The sequence below is a fragment of the Mustelus asterias genome, chromosome 9 (genome assembly GCF_964213995.1).
Source record: "Mustelus asterias chromosome 9, sMusAst1.hap1.1, whole genome shotgun sequence".
NCBI lineage: Eukaryota > Metazoa > Chordata > Chondrichthyes > Carcharhiniformes > Triakidae > Mustelus > Mustelus asterias.
Window position 1 is genome coordinate 133,239,648 of NC_135809.1, and position 26,165 is coordinate 133,265,812.

Sequence of the window (26,165 nt, forward strand, 5' to 3'; positions counted from 1 at the left end):
CCCCTAGTTCTGGTTTCACCCACCAGTGGAAACAACCTCCCTGCTTCTATCTTATCTATTCCCTTCATAATTTTATATGTTTCTATAAGATCCCCCCTCAATCTTCTAAATTTCAATGAGTATAGTCCCAGTCTACTCAGTCTCTCCTCATAAGCTAACCCTCTCAACTCTGGAATCAACTTAGTGAATCTCTTCTGCACCCCCTCCAGTGCCAGTATATCCTTTCTCAAATAAGGAAACCAAAACTGTACACAGTACTCCAGTGTGGCCTCACCAGCACCTTAACCAGCTGCAACATAATCTCGCTGTTTTTAAACTCCATCCCTCTAGCGATAAAGGACAAAATTCCATTTGCCTTCTTAATTACCTGCTGCGCCTGCAAACCAACGTTTTGAGATTCCTGCACAAGGACACCCAGGTCCCTCTGCACAGCAGCATGCTGCAATTTTTTTACCATTTAAACAATAGTCCATTTTGCTGTTATTCCTACCAAAATGATGAGCTCACATTTTCCAACATTGTGCTCCATCTGCCAGACCCTTGCCCACTCACTTAGACTATCCATATCCCTTTGCAGCGTCCTCTGCACACTTTGCTTTCCCACTCATCTTAATATCATTTACAAACTTTGACACACTAGACTTGGTCCCCAACTCCAAATCATCTATGTAAATCGTAAACAATTGCGGTCCCAACACTGATCCCTGAGGCATACCACTAGTCACTGATCGCCAACCAGAAAAACACCCATTTACCCCCACACTTTGCTTTCTGTTAGTTGACCAATCCCCTATCCATGCTAATACATTACCCGTCACACCGTGCACCTTTATCTTATGCAGCAGCCTTTTGTGCGGCACCTTATCGAATACCTTCTGGAAATCCAGATACACCACATCCACAGGTTCCCCATTGTCCACCGTGCTCGTAATGTCCTCAAACAATTCCACTAAGTTAGTTAAACATGACCTGCCCTTCATGAACCCATGCTGCATCCTCCCAATGGGACAATTTCTATCCAGATGTCTCGCCATTTCTTCCTTGGTGATAGATTCACAGACAGAGAGCTCGGCTCAGGATCCCGCCAATATTTCAGGTTGATAATGACCCTTTATCATTTCAGATGCCCAAATCCCAGGAATGGAGTTTAAAAATAAAGCCAGCATTGGGTTGGGAAAAGAATCTGGGTGATCAGCAAGTCTGTGCATCTCAGAATGAGGTGAGGAAAAACCTTGGGAAAGATCAGGGGTTTGGGCGGAATAGGGCCGAGAGAAAGCTTTAACTGGGTAATGGGTAGAAGGTTAGAGGTTGCTCAATTGCTGGCCTGATGGACATCTACTGTGGGGAAGCAGTGTCATTCCTTGCTTTCTTACAAAGGTATTCTAAGTAAGAAGTGTTGGAAAATATAAAGCAGGTTCATTAGCAGGAGGAATATAAGCAGGCCCTAAGGCCAACAGCCATTTGGGCCCTCGAGAGGCAGTCTGCCATTTAGAGTCATAGAGGTTTACAGCATGGAAACAGGTTCTTCGGCCCAACTTGTCCATGCCATCCTTTTTTTTTAAACCCCGAAGCTAGTCCCAATTGCCCGCATTTGACCCACATCCCTCTATACCCATATTACCCATGTAACTGTCTAAACGCTTTTTTTTTTCAATTGTATCCGGCTCTACTACTAGCTCTGGCAGCTTGTTCCAGACACTCAGCACCTTCTGTGTGAAAAATTGCCCTTCTGAACACTTTTGCATCTCTCCCCTCTCACTTAAACCTATGCGTTCTGGTTTTAGACTCCCCTACCTTTGGGAAAAGATGTTGACTATCTAGCTGATCTATGCCCCTCATTATTTTATAGACTTCTATAAGGTCACCCCTCAGCCTTCTACGCTCCAGAGATAAAAGTCCCAGTCTATCCAGCCTCTCCTTATCACTCAAACCATCAAGTCCCGGTAGCATCCTCGTAAATCTTTTCTGCACTCTTTCTAGTTTAATAATAGAACATAGAACATTACAGCGCAGTACAGGCCCTTCGGCCCTCGATGTTGCGCCGACCAGTGGAACCAATCTAAAGCCCCTCTAATCCACACTGTTCCAATATCATCCATACGTTTATCCAATAACCATTTGAATGCTCTCAATGTTGACGAGTCCACTACTGCTGCAGGCAGGGCATTCCACGCCCTTACTACTCTCTGAGTAAAGAACCTACCTCTAACATCTGTCCTATATCTATCACCCCTCAATTTAAAGCTATGTCCCCTCATGCTAGCCATCACCATCCGAGGAAAAAGGCTCTCACTATCCACCCTATCTAATCCTCTGATCATCTTGTATGCCTCTATTAAGTCACCTCTTAACCTTCTTCTCTCTAACGAAAACAACCTCAAGTCCCTCAGCCTTTCCTCATACAATTTTCCCACCATACCAGGCAACATCCTGGTAAATCTCCTCTGCACCCTTTCCAACACTTCCACATCTTTCCTATAATACGGCGACCAGAACTGTACGCAATACTCCAAATGCGGCCGCACCAGAGTTTTGTACAGTTGCAGCATGACCTCCTGGCTCCGAAACTCAATCCCTCTACCAATAAAAGCTAACACACCGTACGCCTTCTTAACAACCCTATCAACCTGGGTGCCAACTTTCAGGGATCTATGCACATGGACACCCAGATCCCTCTGTTCATCCACATTACCAAGTATCTTACCATTAGCCCAGTACTCTGTATTCCTGTTACTCCTTCCAAAGTGAATCATCTCACACTTTTCAGCATTAAACTCCATTTGCCACCTCTCAGCCCAGCTCTGCAGCTTATCTATGTCCCTCTGTAACCTGCCACTTCCCTCCGCACTGTTTACAACTCCACCGATTTTAGTGTCATCCGCAAATTTACTAATCCATCCTTCCACGCCCTCATCCAGGTCATTAATAAAAATGACAAACAGCAGTGGCCCCAAAACAGATCCTTGCGGTACACCACTCGTAACTGAACTCCAGGATGAATATTTCCCATCAACCACCACCCTCTGTTTTCTTACAGCTAGCCAATTCCTGATCCAAACCACTAAATCACCCTCAATCCCATGTGTCCGTATTTTCTGCAAGAGCTTACCATGGGGAACCTTATCAAACGCTTTGCTGAAATCCATATACACCACATCAACCGCTTTACCCTCATCCACCTCTTTGGTCACCTTCTCAAAGAACTCAATAAGGTTTGTGAGGCACGACCTACCCTTCACAAAACCGTGCTGACTATCCCTAATCAAATTATTCCTTTCTAGGTGATTATAAATCCTATCTCTTATAATCCTTTCCAATACTTTGCCCACAACAGAAGTAAGGCTCACCGGTCTATAATTACCAGGGTTGTCCCTACTCCCCTTCTTGAACAAGGGGACAACATTTGCTATCCTCCAGTCTTCTGGCATTGTTCCTGTAGACAATGACGACACAAAGATCAAAGCCAAAGGCTCTGCAATCTTCTCTCTAGCCTCCCAAAGAATCCTAGGATAAATCCCATCCGGCCCAGGGGACCTATCTATTTTTACCCTTTCCAGAATTGCTAACACCTCCTCCTTATGAACATCAATCCCATCCAGTCCAACAGCCTGCATCTCAGTACTCCCCTCGACAACACTGTCCCTCTCCAGTGTGAATACCGATGAAAAATATTCATTTAGTGCCTCTCCTATCTCTTCAGACTCCACGCACAACTTCCCACTACTGTCCTTGGCTGGCCCTAATCTTACCCTAGTCATTCTTTTACTCCTGACATACCTTTCTATAATAGGGTGACCAGAACTGTACACAGTATTCCAAGTGTGGCCTTACCAATGTCTTGTACAACTTCAACAACATGTCCCAACTCCAGTATTCAATGTTCTGATCAATGAAACCAAGCATGCTGAATGCCTTCTTCACCATTCTGTCCACCTGTGACTCCACTTTCAAGGAGCTATGAACATGTACCCCTGGATCTCTTTGTTTCATAACTCTCCCCAACGCCCTACCATTAACTGAGTAAGTCCTGCCCTGGTTCAATCTACCAAAATGCATCACCTCGCATTTATCTAAATTAAACTCCATCTGCCATTCGTCAGCCCACTGGCCCAATTGATCAAGATCCCGTTACAATCCAAGATAACCTTCTTCACTGTCCACTATGCCACCAATCTTGGTGTCATCTGCAAACTTACTAACCATGCCTCCTATATTCTCATCCAAATCATTAATTCATTTAAAAATTATTCTTTCACGGGATGTGGGTATCGCTGGCAAGGCCAGCATCTGTTGCTTATCCTGCTCATTCCGGGCAACACGGTGGCACTGTAGTTAGCACTGTTGCCTCACAGCACCAGAGGCCCAGATTTGATTCCTGGCTTGGGCCACTGTCTGTGCGGAGTTTGTACATTCTCCCGGTGTCTGCGTGGGTTTCCTCTGGGTGCTCCGGTTTCCTCCCACAGTCTGAAAGACGTGCTGGTTAGGTGCATTGGCCATGCTAAATTCTCCCTCAGTGTAACCGAACAGGCGCCGGAGTATGGCGATTAGGAGATTTTCACAGTAACTTCATTGCAGTGTTAATGAAAGTCTACTTGTGACAGTAACAAATAAACTTTGAACTTTTGCCCTCAAACTGAGTGGCCATTTCAGAAGGCTGTTAAGAGACAATAACATTGCTGTTGGTCTGGAGCCATGTGTAGACCAGACCAGGTAAGGATGGCAGATTTCCCTCCCTTGAAGGGGATTATTGAACCTAATGGATTTTTACAGCAATTAGTAATAGTTTCATGACCACTGTTAAGGAGATTTTATTAATAGAATTTCAATTTCACAGCTGCCATGGTGGGATTTGAACCCACATCCCCAGATCATTAGCCTGCACTTCTAGATTACTAGTCCAATGATATTACCACTACACCACCGGAGTGGGATTGATTCCTGAGCTTAGGGCAAAAGTCCAGCTTTGAAGGAATGAATGCTGCTTCCAGCATTAAGTTGCTGAGGGGCAGCTGCTGTCACTGAGATGCGTGGGTTCATTACTGACTTTTCACCCAACTGGCGGGAACACCGCGCCCTGTAAAATACTTTGTAATTTTATACATCCATCCATACAGCTTATAACGGCATCTCATGGAGCAGCAATGGCAAATTTGGATATGTGGCTTTCTATTGCATCTGATTCACTAATGTCCTTTAGGGAAGGAAATCTGCCATCCATGCCTGGTCTGGCCTACATGTGACTCCAGAGCCACAGCAATGTGGTTGACTCTCAACTGCCCTCCAAGGGCAACTAGGGATGGGCAATAAATGTTGGCCAGCCAGCGGCGCCCATGTCCCATGACTGAATAAAAAAAACTGTTATTGATAAGTAATGAAAAGTTGAATCCTAACACAGATCCTTGCTGGACACCACACCTAGCAAATTATCACTACTCTCTGTCTCCTGCCACTGAGTCAGTTTCCTCACCAGGTCAACCATAGGGTGGCACAGTGGTTAGCACAGCTGCCTTGCAGTACCAGGAACCCAGGTTCGATTCCTGGCTTGGGTCACTGTCTGTGCAGAGTCTGCATGTTCTCCCCATGACTGCATGGGTTTCCTCCAGGTGCTCTGGTTTCCTCCCACAGTCTGAAAGACGTGCTGGTTAGGTGCATTACCATGCTAAATTCTCCCTCAGTGTACCTGAACAGGTGCCAGAGTGTGGCGACTAGGGGATTTTCATAGTAACTTCATTGTAGCGTTAATGTAAGCCTACTTGTGACACTAATAAATAAGACTAAACATTTTTCTTCAATTCCAACTTTAACTCAGAGTCTCTTATGAGATACTTTATCAAATGTCTTCTGGCTGTCCATATAAATTACATTCATGGATAATTCCACATCCATTAGGTCAGCTTTTCAAAAATTCAGTCATGTTTGTCAGGCACAACCTATCCTTTACAAACTGATGCTGGCTCTCTCTGATCAGCTGCACAATGATAAGCAAAGGTTGGGACATTTTAGCTTCTACCTTAATTCCACGTGTATATCCCAATCATTCAATTTAAATTTTACAAAATACTGAAATAAAAGTGAAGGTATTCAGTGTTTTTTACTTCCGGGTTGCCTGTCTGTGAGAATATTTCAATATGATTGGCTGCTTGTAGACATCACTGTTGCTGGCTATCTGGAGAATCCCTCAACTTGGTACCAGGATCAAACTAACGGAGAAGGGGAAATCCAGCCACGGAGATCACTTTATGTGAGATTTCTTTGAGATCAACATCAGGTACCATTGCGTCGCTGCTAACTGAATTCATTAATGTCTTTTAGTACTTAGAGATTGTCACAAACCCAGCTGATGTTTTAACTGCCTCCACGAAGGTGTCTGCACTCTTGCTTCTTGTCTGGGCACAACCTCAGGCTAAAGGGACGATCCTTTAAAACAGAGATGAGCAGGAATTTCTTCAGCCAGAGAGTGGTGAATCTGTGGGACTCGTTGCCGCAGAAGGCTGTGGAGGCCAGGTCATTGAGTGTCTTTAAGACAGAGATAGATAGGTTCTTGATTCATAAGGGGTTATGGGTTATTGATAAGGATAATGGGGAAAAGGCAGGAGAATGGGGATGAGAAAAAAATCAGCCATGATTGAATGGCAGAGCAGACTCGATGGGCCGAGTGGTATAATTCAGCTCCTATGTCGTATGGTCTATGCTAGCTAAAACCCACTTCCATGCTGCGAGGTGAGATCTGCCCCTCTGCTTCCCCGAGTGTTAGCAATTATACTAATTTTCCCTTTGATTGTTCTCTCTGTGTATTTGCTCTCTGCCCCCTTAGCTTCTGTGGCACTAAAAAATTAACATATGTATGAAGTGTTCAGCGGTCACGGGCATTCGGCCTCTGATCTTCGGGTAAGCGTTCTCCAAGGCGGCCTTCACGACACACGACAGCACAGAGTCGCTGAGCAGAGACTGATAGACAAGTTCCGCACACATGTGGACGGCCTCAACCGGGATCTTGGGTTGATGTCACACTATCTGTAACCCCCACGACTTGCCTGGACTTGCAAAATCTCACTAACTGTCCTGTCTGGAGACAATACACATCTCTTTAACCTGTGCTTAATGCTCTCTCCACTCACATTGTCTGCACCTTTAAGACTCGATTAGCTGTAAAGACTCACATTCCAATCATTATTCTGTAAATTGAGTTTGTGTCTTTATGTGCCCTGTTTGTGAACAGAACTCCCACTCACCTGACGAAGGAGCAGCGCTCCAAAAGCTAGTGGCGTTTGCTACCAAATAAACCTGTTGGACTTTAACCTGGTGTTGTGAGACTTCTTACCGTGTTTCCTATTGACAGGGCGATGTTTTCTTCTGGTCTGTCTACAGCCTGCTGCTAATCTCATTACTGGGAGAGTTATATCCTGTGAAATGCCTTTTGAAATGCTGCTGGCCTCTCCCTGCTGGTTTTGTTACATTCTTGATATTGCTTGTTACTGGGCACATTTGTGACACTGTGTATTTCAAGTGTTTCTGTTTCAGATTTCCAGCGCTCAGAATTAATTTTTATTCCATGCACATGACCAATTTTATGATACTGCAGAAAATCTGTGTTTCTGCCATAAAAAAACATGCTCTTTGTCTCCTGGTGCTACCGCTGTCAATCTTCTGCATAAACACACTATGCTTCCAGGGATAAATAAATAATTACTTATCGACAATGTGCTAAGCTGAGAAGTGTTCTGAAAGCTTCTGCTGCTGAACTAGAAGTTTGCAAAATGTTCGATGACAGTCAGGTATTTGGAGCTGCAGGGAGATTCTCGATGTTTGGCGTTATGGTAGTTGCATTTAATTAACTTCATAAAGACAGCCAGCAAGTACTTTTGGGGGCTGCCAAGGATGAAGTCATCCTAAAAATTGAGACCAAAGTTTGAACACAAGGCAGAGTTGGGGAATTCTGGCTCGGTCATCTTGCTGATTTTTATCAGTACCAGGGATTTGTCCAAGCATTTTAAAGTCATGTAAGGAATGATTGCTGATTGCTTGGGTATGTCGCTGTTTGGAGGCAATTTAAATATAATTGCCAGCTATGCCTAATGTTATACTTTAAAAAATAAGTTAATCAGGCTGGAAATCTTCGGCCAATGAGCCTTTTAAACAACTAGAATGTGATGTTCAAAGAATTTGAGATTAAGATGTTGGACTCTGTCTAAACACCAGGGACTGGATAGTTTCGTTATCAATGCATTTGGCCAGTGCTGACTCTTGTGTTGGATATCCTTGTTTGCCTGGGTTCATATTTAATTTCTCACTGGCTGTATTGCTTGAAATCAGGAATATTGACAGGAAGACATTTAACTATTAGAACAAGAAGTTCTTGACTTTTAGGATCAGAAAGGGGCGGCACGGTAGCACAGTGGTTAGCACTGCTGCTTTACAGCTCCAGGGACCTGGGTTTGATTCCTGGCTTGGGTCACTGTCTGTGTGGAGCTTGTACATTCTCCTCGTGTCTGCGTGGGTTTCCTCCGGGTGCTCCGGTTTCCTCCCACAGTCCAAAGATGTGTGGGTTAGGTTGATTGGCCATGCTAAAATTGCCCCTTAGTGGCCTGAGATGCATAGGTTAGAGGGATTAGTGGGTAAATATGTAGGGATATGGGGGTAGGGCCTGGGTGGGATTGTGGTCAGTGCAAACTCGATGGGCCAAATGGCCTCTTTCTGCACTGTAGGGTTTCTATGAAAGCAATTGCGGTGGAGACTCTGGACCCTATTTTACCATTTTGATTCTAAGTGCTGGGCAGACTTGAAACTGGGAGTGTTTCAGATCCGACGTTTAGACCTGTTCTCAAGGCGCCCCCATATGCCCTCTGCCTGAAAAAATATCAGCAATTCTGAGTCGCGCTGCAGAAGCTTGTGGGCGGGGCTTAACATGCCCGAAACACTGCAGCTCCGATCATCGCCTCCAACTGCGCATGCACAGAAAATGATAGAATGCGACTCCCCTGCCACATCGCTCCCAGGCCAGATAATGCCTCCCCCTGGCCCCCAGACATTTCCCCGCCGCCCCTAACTTTACTGACCCCCTTATCCCCACACCCACCCGTCACCCAGACTGATCGCGGCCCCCTCCCCCCTTCCCCCCCACCGATCTCAGGCAGAGTAGCAGTGGACCCCCCCACCCCCCCTCTGATCTTAGGCAGAGTGACAGCGGACCCCCCCCCCCCTTCCTCCTCACTGATCTCAGGCAGAGTGGCAGCGGACCCCCCCTTTCCCCTCACTGATCTCAGGCAGAGTTGCAGCAGACCCCCCTTCCCCCTCACTGATCTCAGGCAGAGTTGCAGCAGACCGCCCCCCCCCCTTCCCCCTCACTGATCTCAGGCAGAGTGGCAGCAAACCCCCCTTCCCCTCTACCGATCTCAAGCAGGGAGCCGTTGGACGTTCAGCACTTACCTCCTCACTAACTGGAGCGCCTGAATCGGACTTTTGTGGAGCATGTCTGTTTTGTGCCAATTCTGGATGGGTGAATGCGGTGGTAAAGGGGGAAGTGCCAGTAAGGTTGGGCGTGCAGCTCATTAAGTCAATTTAAATGCATGTGGTCCCGATCGCAGCCATTTTCGGACCTTGGTAAAGGAGGGACGGGTGCGGAAGTGGGCACGGATCGCGCTACTCACCTCATGCCCGACGTAACCAATTTTTTGCGCCTGAAAACGGATGCAACTTGATGGTAAAATCGGGCTCTCTAAATTCATTTGCAGTGAGATTTACTCTCTGTAAGGTGGAAGTTCAAATCAGCCGTATCCCTTTTGGTGATAGATTGTTTCACCATCTTCTAAAAATTATCCCAACATAAAGAATTATTACAAAAAAAATTATCTTCCAGCCATTTATTTTTATTAAATGAGTATTTTTAATGAAACAATGGATGACCAATTGTGGGAATTAACTTGGAGGAACTATTTGACAATAGGCGAGAGGTGAATGAACAGTAAATGTGTCTGAGTTAACTAGGCATTGCTGTCGTGCATCATAGAATCATAGAATCCCTACAGTGCAGAAGGAGAATAAGCCCACACCGACAACACTCCTACCCAGGCTCTATCCCCGTAACCCCATGTATTTATCCTGCTAATCCCTCTGACGCCACGAGGCAATTTAGCATGATCAGTCAACCGAACCCGCACACCTTTGGACTGTGGGAGGAAACCGGAGCACCCGGAGGAAACCCACACAGACATGGGGAGTATGTGCAAACTCCACGCAGTCACCCAAGGCCAGAATTAATTCTCTGCCTCACAGTGCCGGCTCTCCAACTCTTCTCCAGAACTAAAAGAATTTTAAGGTCAGTGTCAATTATGTATAATAAATTGATACACATATATAAATTGATGTACACATATAATACATACACACAGCTGAAAGTTAGCTTGAGGGTGAGTGTTTGTCAGGTCCTATGGAATGAGGTAGTTACAATGTAAAACATTGGATTCTCAACCAAAAGAGACAAGTTCAAAGCAACTGGGATTCCTGCTCAGCCAGACCGAAGGAGGAATGAAGAATAAAAGCCAAAGCGAATGCTGGAATCTGAAACAAAAACAGAAAATACTGGAAAATCTCAGCAGGTCTGACAGCATCTGTGGAGGGAGAATAGAGCCAACGTTTCGAGTTCGGGTCATCTAGACCCTAACTGAATAAACATGCTCTAACTTTGTGTTACAATGGCCATGGAGGTTACAGCTCTCCGTAGGCCTCTTGGGATTATGAATTCCCCTATTGAGTGAGTGGAGGCTTGTCACGTATCTAAGGTGCAGTGGGAGCTTAAAACCAGTTGTCTGTACCCAGACCAGATACCATAGGTCTTGGGGCTTTGACATTGTGTACTGTAGCCGCAGAGGTGGCACTTTATTCAGTGTGCAAGTAAAGTGTGTTAGTGACGGGACACTGGCCTCGGTGAGATTATTACACTTGCTAATGTTTTAATTCCTGTTCAGGTGTTAACATGTTACTTGGTCTCCTTCAGTGTGAATGCAGGTAATTAAAATGTGAATGTCTTCTCAATTTCACTTCTCGTGCAATTCCACAATTACCAAGTGGACATGGTCCCATCGTCTACCCTGTGTCAGCTATTCCCTATCTGGAGGTGAAATGCTCCACGACTGGGGAGCACTGTGCTCATGTCAAGAACTCGCTCTGGATGTCACAGTTAAATGTCAGTCCTGGAAATGAAGCCAACAGCAAGTGGGCATAGTCCAGAGCTTCACTAGTCAATCTGGTGAACAACTGAAGTCGGCTACAGTTAGTACATTATTTAAAATGTTTATTACAAATACATTGCCGTTACAAAACCACTAACTTTAAACTTTTGATGTTATGGATGATAAAAAAATACACCTGTAAGTGATGGTGTGAAATTGCAATCTCGTTACAGACTTATTGTCATTGAATTTAACACTCTCAAATTTTACCATGAATTAAAATTACATCAGTAATAAAACCAAACTTCACGGTAACATCATCATTAGTTCTCCAGGTTAATAGAGTACAACATATCAATAGTATGAAAAGATCTGAAAATCTGAGGGCAGCATGTTCTTTAATTATGTAATCCACCAATATTCTTGAAAGTGGAAATCCTGTGACGTGGACAACAAGAAAACGAAAATGCAAGTAGTACTGGCATTCCGGCCACGCTCGGCCCCAAGACCGGAAAATCCCACCAAAGGGTAGACCCTTGTATGGTCTGTTCCCACCCGCTACGATTCCGGTGGCGGGCACGGTGGGAAAATTCCGCCCTTAGACTTTCATTATGAACATCAGGCCAGAACCTGTGAATGACAAAACTGTGGATGACAAAATCCAAATCAAATATAGGCACTTCCAGAGTTTTCAGCCAATCAGAATTGTCTTTTATAAATAGCACATCATTTAATGTAGGACTGAGTTTGCTAATAGCACTGAAGCGTATACTGTTGGAGTGCTGCGTGATTGGTGGCTCCATCTGGTGAGGAAACATTAAACTGAGGTGCTGTCTCTGTTTGAGTGGATATAAAAGATCAAAAAGGTACATTTAGAGAGGAACTGGATGTTCTCCAGCTACTTTGGCCAACATTTATCACACAATCAACATCACCAAAAACAAATTAACTGGTCAGTTCGCAATGCATTTTTTTCCATAATTCTCTGAACAAATTGGCGGTTTGCCTGTGTGTCCACTGCTGGCTCTTTAGATTTTCATGTGAATCCTATGGGTGCCGGTCCCAGATACAAAAGTAGAAGTGGTGCCCCTTCTGGTTCCGCCCTTGGACTCTGTTGTAAATGCTTATGCCTCTCATGTCAATGGTGTTCAAATGGAAACGCTTAGCATCAGTAAGGTGATCAAATTTCTCCCAAAAACCACAAGGTTTTTCTTCCTTTTTTTATTTATTGATGGGATGTGGGTATCACTGTCTCAGCCAGTATTGCCCATTCCTAATTGCCCTTGAAAAGGTGGTGGTGAACTGCCTTCTTGAACCACTGCAGCCCACGTGATGTACTTGCACCCACAGTGCTGTTGGGAAGGAAGTTCCAGGACCATGACTCAGCAACAGTGAAGGAACAGTGATATATTTCCAAGTCTTTGTGTGTGACTTGTAGGAGATCTTGCAGGTAATGGTGTTCCCATGCATATGCCGCCCCTGTCCTTTTAGGCAGTAGAGGCCGTGGGTTTGGAAGGTGCTGTCGAAGTCTTGGTGAGTTCATGCGGTGCATTTTGTAGATGGTATGGTACACACGGCTACTGTTGTGCATTGGTGGTGGAGGGAGTGAATGTTCAAGGTGGTGGATTGGGTGCCAATCAAGCAGGTTGTTTTATCCTAGCTGGGATTGAACTTCTTGAGTGTTGTTGGAGTTGCACTCATCTAGGCAAGGGGAGAGTCCATCTCAGCCATAAATATTCGACAGTGGAATATCCACAACCCTCTGAGGTAGAGGTTTTCAAACATTCATTACATTTTGAGCAAAGATGTTTCTGCTAATCTCAGCCCTAAATAATCGATCACTTGTCCTGAGATTGTACCCCATGTTCTAGATTCTCCAGCCAGGGGAAACTGCCTCTCAGCGCCTACCCTGTCCAGTCCTTTCAGAATCTTGTAAGTTTCAATGAGATCACCTCTCATTCTTCTGAACTCCAGAGAATATAGTCCCAATTTACTCAGCCTCTTATGATAAGGCAACACTTTTTTTGATTTATTATTGTCACATGTATTGGGATGCAGTGAAAGGATTGTTTATTGCACGCTATACAAAACATACCATCCATAGAGCACATTGGAGACAAGGAAAGGAGGGTGCAGAATATAGTGTTACAGTCATAGCTAGGGTGTAGAGAAAGATCAACTTAATATAAAGTAGATCCATTCAAAAGTCTGACGGCAGCAGGGAAAAAGCTGTTATTGAGTTGGTTGGTACGTGATCTCAGACTTTTGTATCTTTTTCCTGATGAAAGAAGGTGGAAGAGAGAATGTCCAGCGTGCGTGGGGTCCTTGGTTATGCTGGTTGCTTTTCCAAAGCAGCGGGACGTGTAGACAGAGTCAATGGATGGGAGGTTGGTTTGCATGATGGACTGGGCTACGTTCACAGCCCTTTGTAGTTTTTAATTGTAGCGGGCTCCCTCTTTTTAATTCCACTCGTGGGCTTATTTTAGGTTTGGTTCTCCGTTACCCAAACCCCACCAATGCCCGAGTGATTTTCTTGCCGATGAAACAACGGCCACCTTGCGCCTACTTCACTAGAGTAGCGCTCCCAAGAGAGAGAAAAGGAAACTGCTGCCTATCCACTACCTGGCAGCCTTTCCTGAGTGGGCGGGTTCAAATCGCCCAGAGTACCCTCGGTTCTCGACTCCGGAATTATGGTGCGGGATATTAAAATGTGACCTGACCAGAGATAGCTGATGAGGAAATGAAAGAGCAAGATGGGCTCCAATCGAGTTCAAATCATATATCTTTTATTAAACACCAAAATTAAACCTCATCAACACCAGAAAACAACATATAGGTATCTTATACTCTATAACTATGAGAACAAAAACTAAACGGGCACAACGTAAATTCTAACTTTAAACAGTGTTAGCAATATCTTATACTATGAAAAGGTTCATGCACCCACCATTCCCACAAAAGCCTCCACTGCTATGTTACCCTCGGGAACTTCACAAATTACTAGGAAATACTCAGTTGAGCTGACCTTGACCTTCTGGGCTGGCTGTGTGCTGGAAAACTGCTGTCTGCAACACAGTTCAGGAGGGTGAGAGAGTCGCCACGCTGGTCCGAAGAGAAAAGAGACAGAATGGCTGTGAAGCCACACTTTTTAAAGTTCAGGTTTCAGAAGTCCCGTGAGCTCCGCCCCCACCAGCAATTGCAAGAACAATGGTCCTAGATCGCTATCAGCTCCAGTGATAGCACAGTCTATTGAAATCACAAATGGCTGAGACTGCCTTGTCCAGTATGAATGGCCCATCGATGTTCCTAATCACTTTACCGGGGCTTACAGATTGCTTTCCCATCATGGAGATGGGTTTCTCCTTACTGCTGGATAGCCCCATTATCATATCTATTGTATCTTATCCAGGTACATTGTGGCTGGTATTGATCTTCCAATCTCGATGCAAGTCTGGTCTGGTGACGTCATCTGCTCCCTTTGTGATTCAGTTAATCTAATCAGCAGCCCGTCTGGACGCTGACTGTTTGTGAATTCGACTGGAGGCAGGCAGGGCTGAGCCTGCTGGGAGAAAACAGCCAGTTTCTGCAGCCAAATGTGGCCACTTCTACCATTTAAACGGCCAATGTGCGTTTTACAGTCCTTATATGCGTTGGTGTTGCCCGAAAAACTTACACATGTATTGGGATGCAGTGAAAGGATTGTTTATTGCACGCTATACAAAACATACCATCCATAGAGCACATAGGAGACAAGGAAAGGAGGGTGCAGAATATAGTGTTACAGTCATAGCTAGGGTGTAGAGAAAGATCAACTTAATGTAAAGTAGATCCATTCAAAAGTCTGATGGCAGCAGGGAAAAAGCTGTTCTTGAGTTGGTTGGTACGTGATCTCGGACTTTTGTATCTTTTTCCTGATGAAAGAAGGTGGAAGAGAGAATGTCCAGCGTTCGTGGGGTCCTTGGTTATGCCGGCTGCTTTTCCAAAGCAGCGGGACGTGTAGACAGAGTCAATGGATGGGAGGTTGGTTTGCATGATGGACTGGGCTACGTTCACAACCCTTTGTAGTTTCTCTTACTGAAACCTTAAGCACCAGAGTTAAAGTTTATATCTAGTTTTATTAGTAATCATATGTCACTGATTCTGGATACAGAAAATATATTGAAGTCAAATGTACTAGCCCTGTATCTTTCAGTATGTTAATAAACTCAGAAACAACCACCAATGCTAAAGTTAATCAGCATTGGAGAGTACTTCTCTCGAGTACAAACCAATAAATGTCCACTGGAACTAACTGCAGTAAAGAGTCAGATGACAGCTTGGCTTAACATAATTTTGTATTTATTTGGTGTTTATCAATTCTGCATCATTATCTCACACGTTCCACCAATTTAAGCTGTTGCATCGCATCTTTTCTATGACTGATTTTATACAATACATCCAGCAATTCTTCTAATTCTTCCCCTGCAACTCTGGCTCAAGTTGCAACTCTTCACGTGTGACTCTCAACAACAGTCAATTTGACCGCAGGGATGTCAAACCACGTTCTGCCCTCAACCGAGGCACGATTTCCACTGCAATTTGGAGTGGGAACCCTGGCAAAATCTTTCCCTGTCTAATTGGGAAACACTGAGACCATTGGTGATTTCTCGAGTACATCCTGACTGAGCTCAGTTAACTCAGCACAGACCGGCAGACAAATCATTTCTGGTCTGCGTGCTTCAGCTACTGGCTGAGGTATCAGGTGATACCATTCTGTTTGAAAATGATAAAGTCATACTTGCTCGATTTGCACAAAAGTAATCTCCAACAACAATCTCCACTTAATGTGCAGCTCAGCGATATATTTTAAGAAGTGTGCGCAGAAGAGATACAAAAACTTTGCAATAAATAACCTCTTGGATGAAAAAAAGTTGCTTGAGTTAAGGCTGCAGTAACAGATGGTTTTAAATATATCTTCCTTGATATGTTTTATTATAATATGCATTGTTCCCAGTGTAGGATGTGGGAGGTCCTGGAGGCACCTGGCCTCCCGTACATCCACATCTGTGAGGGGTGTGTCGAGCTGCAGTTCCTGAGGGACCGTGTTAGGGAGCTGGAAGTGCAGCTCGAGGATCTTAGGCTGTTAAGGGAGAATGAGGAGGTGATAGACAAGAGCTATCATCAGGTGGTCACACCAGGGACACGCGTGGAGGCCAAGTGGGTGACAGCCAGGAAGGGTAAAGCTTGGGTGATTGAGAGCACCCCGGTGGATGTGCCCCTACACAACAAGTACTCTTGCCTGAGTACTGCTGGGGGGGACAACCCACCTGGGGGAAGCAGCAGTGGCCGTGTCTCCGGAGTGGAGTCCGGCCCTGGAACTCAGAGGGCTAAGGAAAAGGGGAGGAAGGCAGTGTTAATCGGGGACTCGACAGTAAGGGGGTCGGACAGGCATTTTTGCGGAGGCAGGCGGGAGTCTCGGATGGTGGTCTGCCTCCCTGGGCCGGGATCCAGGATGTCGCTGGTCGACTCCCGGAAATCCTGAGGGGGGAGGGAGAGCAGCCAGAGGTAGCGGTACATATTGGTACCACTGATGTGGGAAGGATGGGGGAAGGGGTCATGAAAAGAGAGTATAGGGAATTAGGGAGACAGCTGAGAAGGAGGAAAGCAAAGGTAGTAATCTCAGGATTGCTGCCTGTGCCACAGGAGGGTGAGGGCAGGAATGGAGTGAGGTGGAGGATGAATGTGTGGCTGAGGGACTGGTGCAGGAGGCACGGATTCAGGTTCCTGGACCATTGGGACCTCTTTAGGGGCAGGTGTGACCTGTACACAAAAAACGGCACTTGAATCCCAGGGGGACCAATATCCTGGCAGGAAGGTTGGCTAAGGCTACTGGGGAGAGTTTAAACTAGATAGGTTGGGGGGAGGGGATCGAGACGAGGTGACTAGGAGCGAGGAACTTAGCTCGCAAACAGAGAAGGGTTATAGACAGTGCAAGAGGGAGGATGGACGGGGGATAGAGAAGGGGAGAGCTCAGACCAAAGGATTGAGATGTGTTTACTTTAATGCCAGGAGTATAGTGAATAAAGGGGATGAGCTCAGAGCGTGGATCGATGCCTGGAAGTGTGATGTGGTGGCCATTACGGAGACTTGGATGTCTCAGGGACAGGACTGGATACTACAGGTGCCGGGATTCAGATGTTTCAGGAAGGACAGGGAGGGAGGCAAGAGAGGGGGTGGAGTGGCACTGCTGATCAGGAATAGTGTCACAGCTGTAGAAAAGGTGTATGCTGAGGAGGGATTGTCTACAGAGTCTCTGTGGGTGGAAGTTCGGAGTGGGAAGGGGTCGATCACTTTGCTGGGAGTTTTCTATAGGCCGCCCAATAGTGACAGGGAGGTGGAGGAGCAGATAGGGAAACAGATCCTGGAGAGTTGCAATAATAGCAGAGTTGTTGTGATGGGAGACTTTAATTTCCCAAACATAGATTGGAATATCCCTAGGGTAAGGGGATTGGATGGGGAGGAGTTCATTAGGTCTGTTCAGGAGGGTTTCCTGACACAGCATGTGGACAAGCATACAAGAGGAGAGGCTGTACTTGATCTGATACTGACCAATGAGCCTGGACAGGTGTCAGATCTCTCAGTGGGAGAGCATCTTGGGGATAGCGATCATAACTCTATCTCCTTTATGCTTGCATTGGAAAAAGAGAGGATCAGGCAAGCTAGGAAAGCGTTCATATGGAGTAAGGAGAAATATGAAGACATAAGGCAGCAAATTAGAGGAGTAAATTGGAAGGAGATATTCTCGGGGAAATCTACTGAAGAGAGGTGGCAGTTTTTCAAGGAATGTCTGTCTATGGTTCTACAGGACAATGTTCCGAGTAGACAGGGAGGAGTTGGTAGGTTAAAGGAACCGTGGTGCACGAAAGCTGTGCGGGACCTAGTCGAGAAGAAAAGGAAAGCGTACAAAAGGTTCAGAGCTTGGCGAAGATAGGGATCTAGATGAGTATACGGCTTGTAGGAAGGGACTAAAGAAGGAAATTAGGAGAGCCAGAAGGGATCACGAGAAGGCCTTGGCAAGTAGAATTAAGGAAAACCCTAAGGTGTTCTATAAATATGTGAAGAGTAAAAGGATGAGACGTGAAGGAATAGGGCCTATAAAAGGTGAAGGTGGGAAAATCAGTACGGAACCAGTAGAAATGGCAGAGGTGCTTAATGAGTATTTTGCCTTGGTTTTCACAGAGGAGAAGGACATGGGTGGATGTACTGTGGGCTTGCGGTGGATTGAAAAGATTGAGTATGTGGACTTTAACAAAGAGGTTGTGCTGGAATCTTTGAATGGCATCAAGATAGATAAGTCGCCGGGTCCGGATGGGATGTACCCCAGGTTACTGTGGGAGGCGAGGGAAGAGATTGCAGAGCCTCTCGCGATGATCTTTGCATCGTCGATGGAGACGGGATAGGTGCCGGAGGATTGCGGATGTGGTTCCTATTTTCAAGAAGGGGAATAGGGATAGCCCAGGAAATTACCGACCGGTGAGTCTAACCTCAGTGGTTGGTAAGTTGATGGAGAAGATCCTGAGGGACAAGATTTATGAGCATTTAGAGAGGTTTAGTATGCTCAAGAATACACAGCATGGCTTTGTCAAAGGCAGATCGTGCCTTACGAGTCTGGTGTAGTTCTTCGAAAATGTGACTAAACACATTGACGAAGGGAAAGCAGTAGATGTGGTTTATATGGATTTTAGCAAGGCGTTCGATAAGGTCCCCCATGCAAGGCTTCTCGAAAAAGTGAGAGGGCATGGGATCCAAGGGGCTGCTGCCCTGTGGATCCAGAACTGGCTTGCCCAAAGGAGGCAGAGAGTGTGTATAGATGGGTCTTTTTCTAATTGGAGGTCGGTCACCAGTGGTGTGCCCCAGGGACCTGTTCTGGGACCCTTGCTGTTTGTCATTTTCATAAATGACTTGGATGACGAAGTGGAGGGATGGGTTGGTAAGTTTGCCGACGACACGAAGGTTGGTGGGGTTGTGGATAGTCTGGAGGGATGTCAGAAGTTACAGAGGGACATAGATAGGATGCAAGACTGGGCGGAGAAGTGGCAGATGGACTTCAACCCAGATAAATGCGTAGTGGTCCATTTTGGCAGGTCGAATGGGATGAAGGAGTACAATATAAAGGGAAAGACTCTTAGTACGGTAGAGGATCAGAAGGACCTTGGGGTCCGGGTCCATAGGACTCTAAAATCGGCCCCGCAGGTGGAGGAGGTGGTTAAGAAGGCGTATGGTGTGCTGGCCTTTATCAATCGAGGGATTGAGTTTCGGAGTCCAGGGATAATGATGCAGCTATATAAGACCCTCGTCAGACCCCACTTGGAGTACTGTGCTCAGTTCTGGTCGCCTCATTACAGGAAGGATGTGGAAAAGATTGAAAGGGTGCAGAGGAGATTTACAAGGATGTTGCCTGGATTGAGTGGCATGCCTTATGAGGATAGGCTGAGGGAGCTCGGTCTTTTCTCCTTGGAGAGAGGTAGGATGAGAGGAGACCTAATAGAGGTATATAAGATGTTGGGAGGCTAAGATCGGGTGGACTCTCAGAGGCTTTTTCCCAGGGTGAAAATGGCTGCTACGAGAGGACACAGGTTTAAGGTGCTGGGGGGTAGGTACAGGGGAAATGTTAGGGGGAAGTTTTTCACACAGAGGGTGGTGGGCGAGTGGAATCGGCTGCCGTCAGTGGTGGTGGAGGCAAACTCAACAGGGTCTTTTAAGAGACTCCTGGATGAGTACATGGGACTTAATAGGATGGAGGGTTATAGGTAGGCCTAAAAGGTAGGGATATGTTTGGCACAACTTGTGGGGCCGGAGGGCCTGTTTTGTGCTGTAATTTTCTATGTTTCTATAATCTATTCCATATTTCTTAAACTTTGGAAGTACTGTACATTAGAAAATGATATGTGGAAGTGTTCAAACTTAGGTACATGCTGCCAGTTTTTGGCTGAAGAATCTATTGCCTTTGGAAATCTAAATTTATTTAAAAGTTTGAGTCCCTTCAGATGAAGCAAAGTAATGAATCCTCAGCATTGTAATTCTTAACTAAGTTTGACATTGTTCCATATTCAATTTCTGAAACTTGTTTTAAATGGCATGCCCCTTTTAACCAACTTGTCCAATAAAGAGAGTACTTTTTGCACTAAAATCTTTAGCTGAACTCTCAATTTATTTATTTTAAATTCAGTCCATGCTCTGAAGTGTGTCTGAATGCCACCTTGATAAATTAATTCAATGCCAACCATGGCGTTGTAAGTATCACATCAAATGAAAATCTATCAATCTTTTGCATCTTATTTTTCAAATCACTTGACTTCATCTCTTACTAATCAGTAGTCATTCTTATTTGTGACACATTTCTCAACGTTGGAACAACAGGGAGAGGAACCAAGCATTGTATCCTACTATATAATCAACTCTTTGTGGATTATTAAACTATATGATTTGAGATAAGCTTTCCAACACCATTCACAACTTTATTGCACCCATGTTCTAAAGATTAGCTTCCCAATTAGATAAAACACAGGATCTCCAAACTATATCTTTCCCATGATGTGGAGATGCCAGTGTTGGACTGGGGTAGGCACAGTAAAAAGTCTCGCAACACCAGGTTCAAGTCCAACAAGTTTATTTGGTAGCACGAGCTTTCGGAGCGCTGCTCCTTCATCAGGTGAGTCTTGCCAGACTCACCTGATGAAGGAGCAGCGCTCCGAAAGCTCGTGCTACCAAATAAACTTGTTGGACTTGAACCTGGTGTTGTGAGACTTCTTACTGTATCTTTCCCAAATTTGTAATGTATGATGAAATTCTCCAGACAGATATTCAATTTAAACTCTAAGGCTTTGGAATAAGTGTCAATATCAACAGATAAACTCTTAACACGTTTGTGTCATTTCTTTTGGCTATTTTAACAGAAACAATGCCCTGTTAAAGATTTTTTTATTGTAACCATGCAGCCCAAAAGTCCAAGACTTGCAAACAGAAAATATCAAAGCCGAGTCTTTTGTTCTTTCACTTGTTTGCACACTGCTGTGGTCTGCGTGCGTTTCTTCTCATAATGTTATCGTTAGTTCCGTCGAGTCTCAGGATAAATGGTTCGAAATGTCAGGTTTATTCGTGGGTTTCTGTCATGATATTCTTTTGGCACTCGATGCTAAAAACAACAATAGTTGTATACATTCAAAATGTGCAGTACTGACTTCAACATTCGTGAATTTATATATAGAAGAAACACTACCCCCTCCTAATCGTAGCAATTCATTGTGTGGGAACTGACCAATCCCACTCCAAACTCTTCAATAGTGATACCCTTATTCCTTTCCTCCCTCAGCCTCTGCACTGAGTGCCTGCTTATCATCTATTATTAATCTCCATCTCAACTCATCTCATCTTCTCTTCAATTATTTCACTTTCCTCCTCCTCTCCTTTAACATCTCTCTCCGTGTAAACACACTTACCCATATTCATAGCCACACTCTTGAGCTTAACATCTCACGTGGTCACTCTGTGCTCCCACTGTCTGGAAGACTGTTACGGTCCTCTCTGTTCCTTATATCTATTACAATTCATGTCCCCCTGCCTCCTTACAATTCCATTTCCTTCTGCAGCTAGCCCTGGAACACACACACTTTACTGATCACCACCACTCGCCTCAATTCCCAGAGGCTATTTACAATTGCACACTGAAACTCCCAAATGTCCCACTCTAACAACTCACCACTAATCTGCTCAATCGCACTCTCACCTTCAGCTTTAATGCCAGACCTCCCAATAAAACTCTGACCTTCAGATTGCGTCTGTAAATTGACCGTACCCTTCCCTACCCCCCCATCACCTCTCTCAACCTTCCCACCGCCTTTTTTGTCGGCCTGATTGTCCAACATCTGGTCCTCAATTAGTTGTATTTTCCTCCCACTAAACTTGGTGAAACCAAAGTGTTATGAAATGCAAACATTAACGTTGAGAATGGAAGCTGGGAACTTCATCTCCTGATAGACTTCAGAGCTTTTGCACATGTTCAGACTAGAAGCACAGGTCAAGTGACCAGGTCCAGCGTACCTTGGAAAACTAGTGTCTCAGTCAGGGAGAGGCCCCAGAGAGAGAGGGGACAAGGAGTGATCCCAAAAACAAGTGTTCCAGAAAAGGGACAGGAACAGGAAAATATCCCAGTTCAGGTAAGAGTAGAGAAACAGGCTCTAACAGGAAATGGGCTGCAGACAGCAAACTTTAAGTGAAGAAGGCAACCAAAGGTTGGTGACTCCGTGTTGCAATGGTACTCTTCGTAGTGATAGTGTTCAGTTTGGCACGGCCAAAGAACTGAAGTTATGCTTGTGAGTTGGTTACTGAGTGTACACTCTGGAATCCTGGAGAAGTGATGAAACTGAGAGGCGGGCTGTTGTAGTGACTTTTGGAGAGAATTCCAAGGCAAGATCTTTGAAGGTGAAGATTGGAAAATCTCATGAGAGAGAGAATTTTAATGAGATTGGTTGACTCACAATGTTTACTTATGTCTGGGAGTATTGTTAAGAAATCCATGGACTCTGTCTTGATCACATTTGCAATTTATTGTGCAGTGTGGTGTGTTTGACCACAGTTTGTTGCTAATTCACTTGTACCCCATATTTACTCTGAATGTTAGAGTATAAGATAGATATTGCAATTTTTTTCATCTTCTGGCCTTGGACAGTAAGTTTATTTTTGTCTGTTTGAAACCCGTGGAATCTTGTGACTGTATTCTATTAGCAAGTGCTTTGAATCCCAAACTTGGTTACTGGTCTGTAACCGGATCTCACTAACAACTGGGGGTTTGGCCAAGGATCGTAACATAAATTGGAGGCTGTTGTGGGATTTCAAAGCCTCAAACAAATACGAGTGTTGGTACTCAGCTCAAGACTAATAAGATTTTTGCAGTATTTTACCATACTGATTGAAAAGCAGAACGGTTTTGTCAGTTGCTACGACCCTTCTGACAGGAAAGATTTATCTTCGAGTGATTTATAACAATTAACCAAGGCTATTGGTTAATTAATTAAACTAATGAACTGGTTAGTTAATTAATTAATCACATTAATGTGAAAGTTAGAGTTAAGGTTAAAAGCAGGGGTTGACAAAGCTGGAATAATTGAGGTAATAGCACAGCATCTGGGATTGGAAGAAGAATAGGTCAATCTGGATAGTAATTCTGTTGAGTTAGCTACAATTTAACTGCAGATGAAGCAGTCTGAGATAAAGAAAAAGAAATGACAAAGTTAGAATTGGAAAAAAAAGAAAAAGGGAAATGTGAAAGTTTGAACTTGAACTTCAGAGAAAGACATTAGCCAGGGAGGAAAGAGATAAGGAAAGGTCAAGAAAGTTTCAAAAAAGAAATCTACGGCATGAACTGGCGAGAGAAAGGCTAAGGTTATGGGGTAAAAGAGAGCCTAGTAGTTCAGATGAAAAATCGAGTCCCATTTCAAGCTTTGATATAACAATTGCCTAAATCTCTATTGCCTAAATTCATGAATACAGAGTTAAAAGATAGGTGGCTACAAAGCAAAGGACACATGGACTCTCATTTTGCAAAGTGTTTTGGTTCAGAAGGCTGTGAATGTGAATCCTAGTCTTTTGGTGGAATAATCTTTGGACCTTTGGTAGTGAAAATTGCAGTAATTAATGCTTATGAGCTTGTCCCTGAAGGATATCAGTTGAAATTTTGGATTTTAAAGAATGACCGAATGAAATGTTTGTAGAATTTGCTAGGGAGAAAGAAATGTTGTGGGGCTGGTGGTTTCAAACCTTGTTGTTAGAACAAAATTTTGAGAATGTGAGGAAAGTAATGATGATACTGGAAGAATTTCAAATTAGCATCCCAAAAGCGAATAGGTCACACCTGGAAGACAACAGCATTTCCAAGATATGGGAAGCAGCAGTTCTGGTAGATGAGTATGATATGTCACAAAGGCAGCTAATCTTCATTTGTAAAGCCACAGGGAAGCTGGCGGAACAGAAAAGAGTCTAGCTCTGGGGAGAAGGAAGAAGTTATTTCAGGCAATATAAATGATAGTGGTGAGAATGAAAGGGATGAAAATAAACTGGTATGCTTTTATTACTGTAAGACAGGGCATCTCAGAGTTCAATGTTGGAAGCTGAACGGTAAACCATTAGCAGTGATACTAACCTTAGGAAACCTTAGAAAAGGGTGTACCAGAAAAAGAAATGGGTATTAAAACCATGGCAATCATACAAGTGAAATATGTTCCTCATGAACCTAATAGAAAGGGGATATGGCTCTGGATAGTCAAGGGAATTCTTCCATGACTATGGCTAAAGTGAGTCAGACTACTGAAGGTTATAGAGGTTTTGGCTCAAAGGGAGAAGTGTTCACTTACTCTTCCAACAAAAAGTAAACAAATCAATATTTTGAGCACTGAGGAAGATCAATTATTGATGGTGGCTGATGATACAATTTGTGTTTCAGTTGGTTTGATAATGGAAAAAGTATTTTCGGGGCTAATAATGGGATTTATGGACCTATTTCCTGGATTTGATTTGATTTATTATTGTCACATGTATTAGCATACAGTGAAAGATATTGTTTCTTGCGCGCTGTACAGACAAAACATACTGTTCATAGAGAAGGAAACGAGAGAGTGCAGAATGTAATGTTACAGTTATAGCTAGGGTGTAGAGAAAGATCAACTTAATGCAAGGTAAGTCCATTCAAAAGTCTGACAGCAGCAGGGAAGAAGCTGTTCTTGAGTCGCTTGGTATGTGACCTCAGACTTTTGTATCTTTTTTGCGATGGAAGAAGGTGGAAGAGAGAATGTCCGGGGTGCGTGGGGTCCTTAATTATGCTGGCTGCATAATTTGTGTAAAATCGATTTATGAAGTGACTTAGTAACCTGAATTGTTATTGTGGTAATTGGTCCCAGTTTACTTTTTGAAGGGGTAGATTTTGATATTGGGTAATGATTTGGCCAGCGTGGACGGTAACATGGCGACAGCCTTGTTACAGCAGTTGATTGAACATGCTGTTCTTGCCAACTTCTGAAAGTCACTATGGCCAAACTGTATTAATCTCAGTTAGTTTTACTAGGGGACAGGAAGGCCCCAGAATGGAACCCTGACTCAGAAGGCCATGAAGTTTTACAAAACATGAGGAACAGAGTCACAGGGCTGCCAATGAGCTTTTAACAAAACAAAATTACCATATATATAAAGTTTGACTACAATGCAATAGTCCTCCACACCAGTTATCTTCACAAATGTAAAGTAAGGCTAACATTCACACTGCAATGAAATTACTGTGAAATTCCCCTGGTTGACACAGTCCGGTGCCTGTTCGGGTCAATGCACCTAACCAGCACGTCTTTCAGAATGTGGGAGGAAACCGGAGCACCCGGAGGAAACCCACACAGACACGGGGAGAACGTGCAAATGCCACACAGACAGTGACCTAAGCCAGGAATTGAACCCAGCACTGTGAAGCAGCAGTGCTAACCACTTTGCTACCGCGCCGCCCAATGTACACAGGTTTCAAAGGTAACACAGGTGACACAATATATCTCATGCTTTAGTGTCCTCAATAAACACAGCTCTGTAACCCAGCAGGCGAATTGTGGTCAAACAACACCCGACTCTGAAACCAAGTGGCAGATGTCACATAATCGATCTTCTGTGGATCTCACCTCAAATTTCTCCCAGATGCTTGTCACAAGTGCTTCCGAACTCAACTCTCAAAAAGACATACTTCTAAAATCATCTTTCAAACAATGCTCTCAATTAGCTGTTTTCATCAAGGATGCGCTTCCAGGTTTTCCAACTATCCTTTCAAACAAGACTTTCTCTCAGCTGATTTAGCAAGGATCTGCCTCCAGGTTTTCCAGCTCTCCTTTCCGTATTCCTTTGTCTTAAATTGCAACATGCTTCCAAACGTCTGCACAAAATTTGGGTACTCAGTCCCCAACAGAATACTATTGTTTCAAAAACTGGAAATAA

General features: G+C 44.4%; 1 protein-coding gene across 4 annotated transcripts in view; it reads right to left on the reverse strand.

Annotated features, from left to right (window-relative positions):
- Positions 1-11,274: 11,274 nt before the first annotated feature.
- Positions 11,275-26,165, reverse strand: part of alkbh3 (alkB homolog 3, alpha-ketoglutarate dependent dioxygenase) — a 79,267-nt gene continuing 64,376 nt past the window's right edge. For 2 of the 4 annotated variants that reach the window (XM_078221053.1, XM_078221054.1), the window contains exon 10: positions 11,275-11,798. In XM_078221053.1, coding sequence (XP_078077179.1) covers positions 11,787-11,798 — 12 coding nt within the window. In that variant the 3' untranslated portion in view covers positions 11,275-11,786. Of the gene's footprint in view, positions 11,799-19,748; positions 21,343-26,165 lie in introns of those variants that run through there. The other 2 variants (XM_078221051.1, XM_078221052.1) reach the window with 1 other exon arrangement.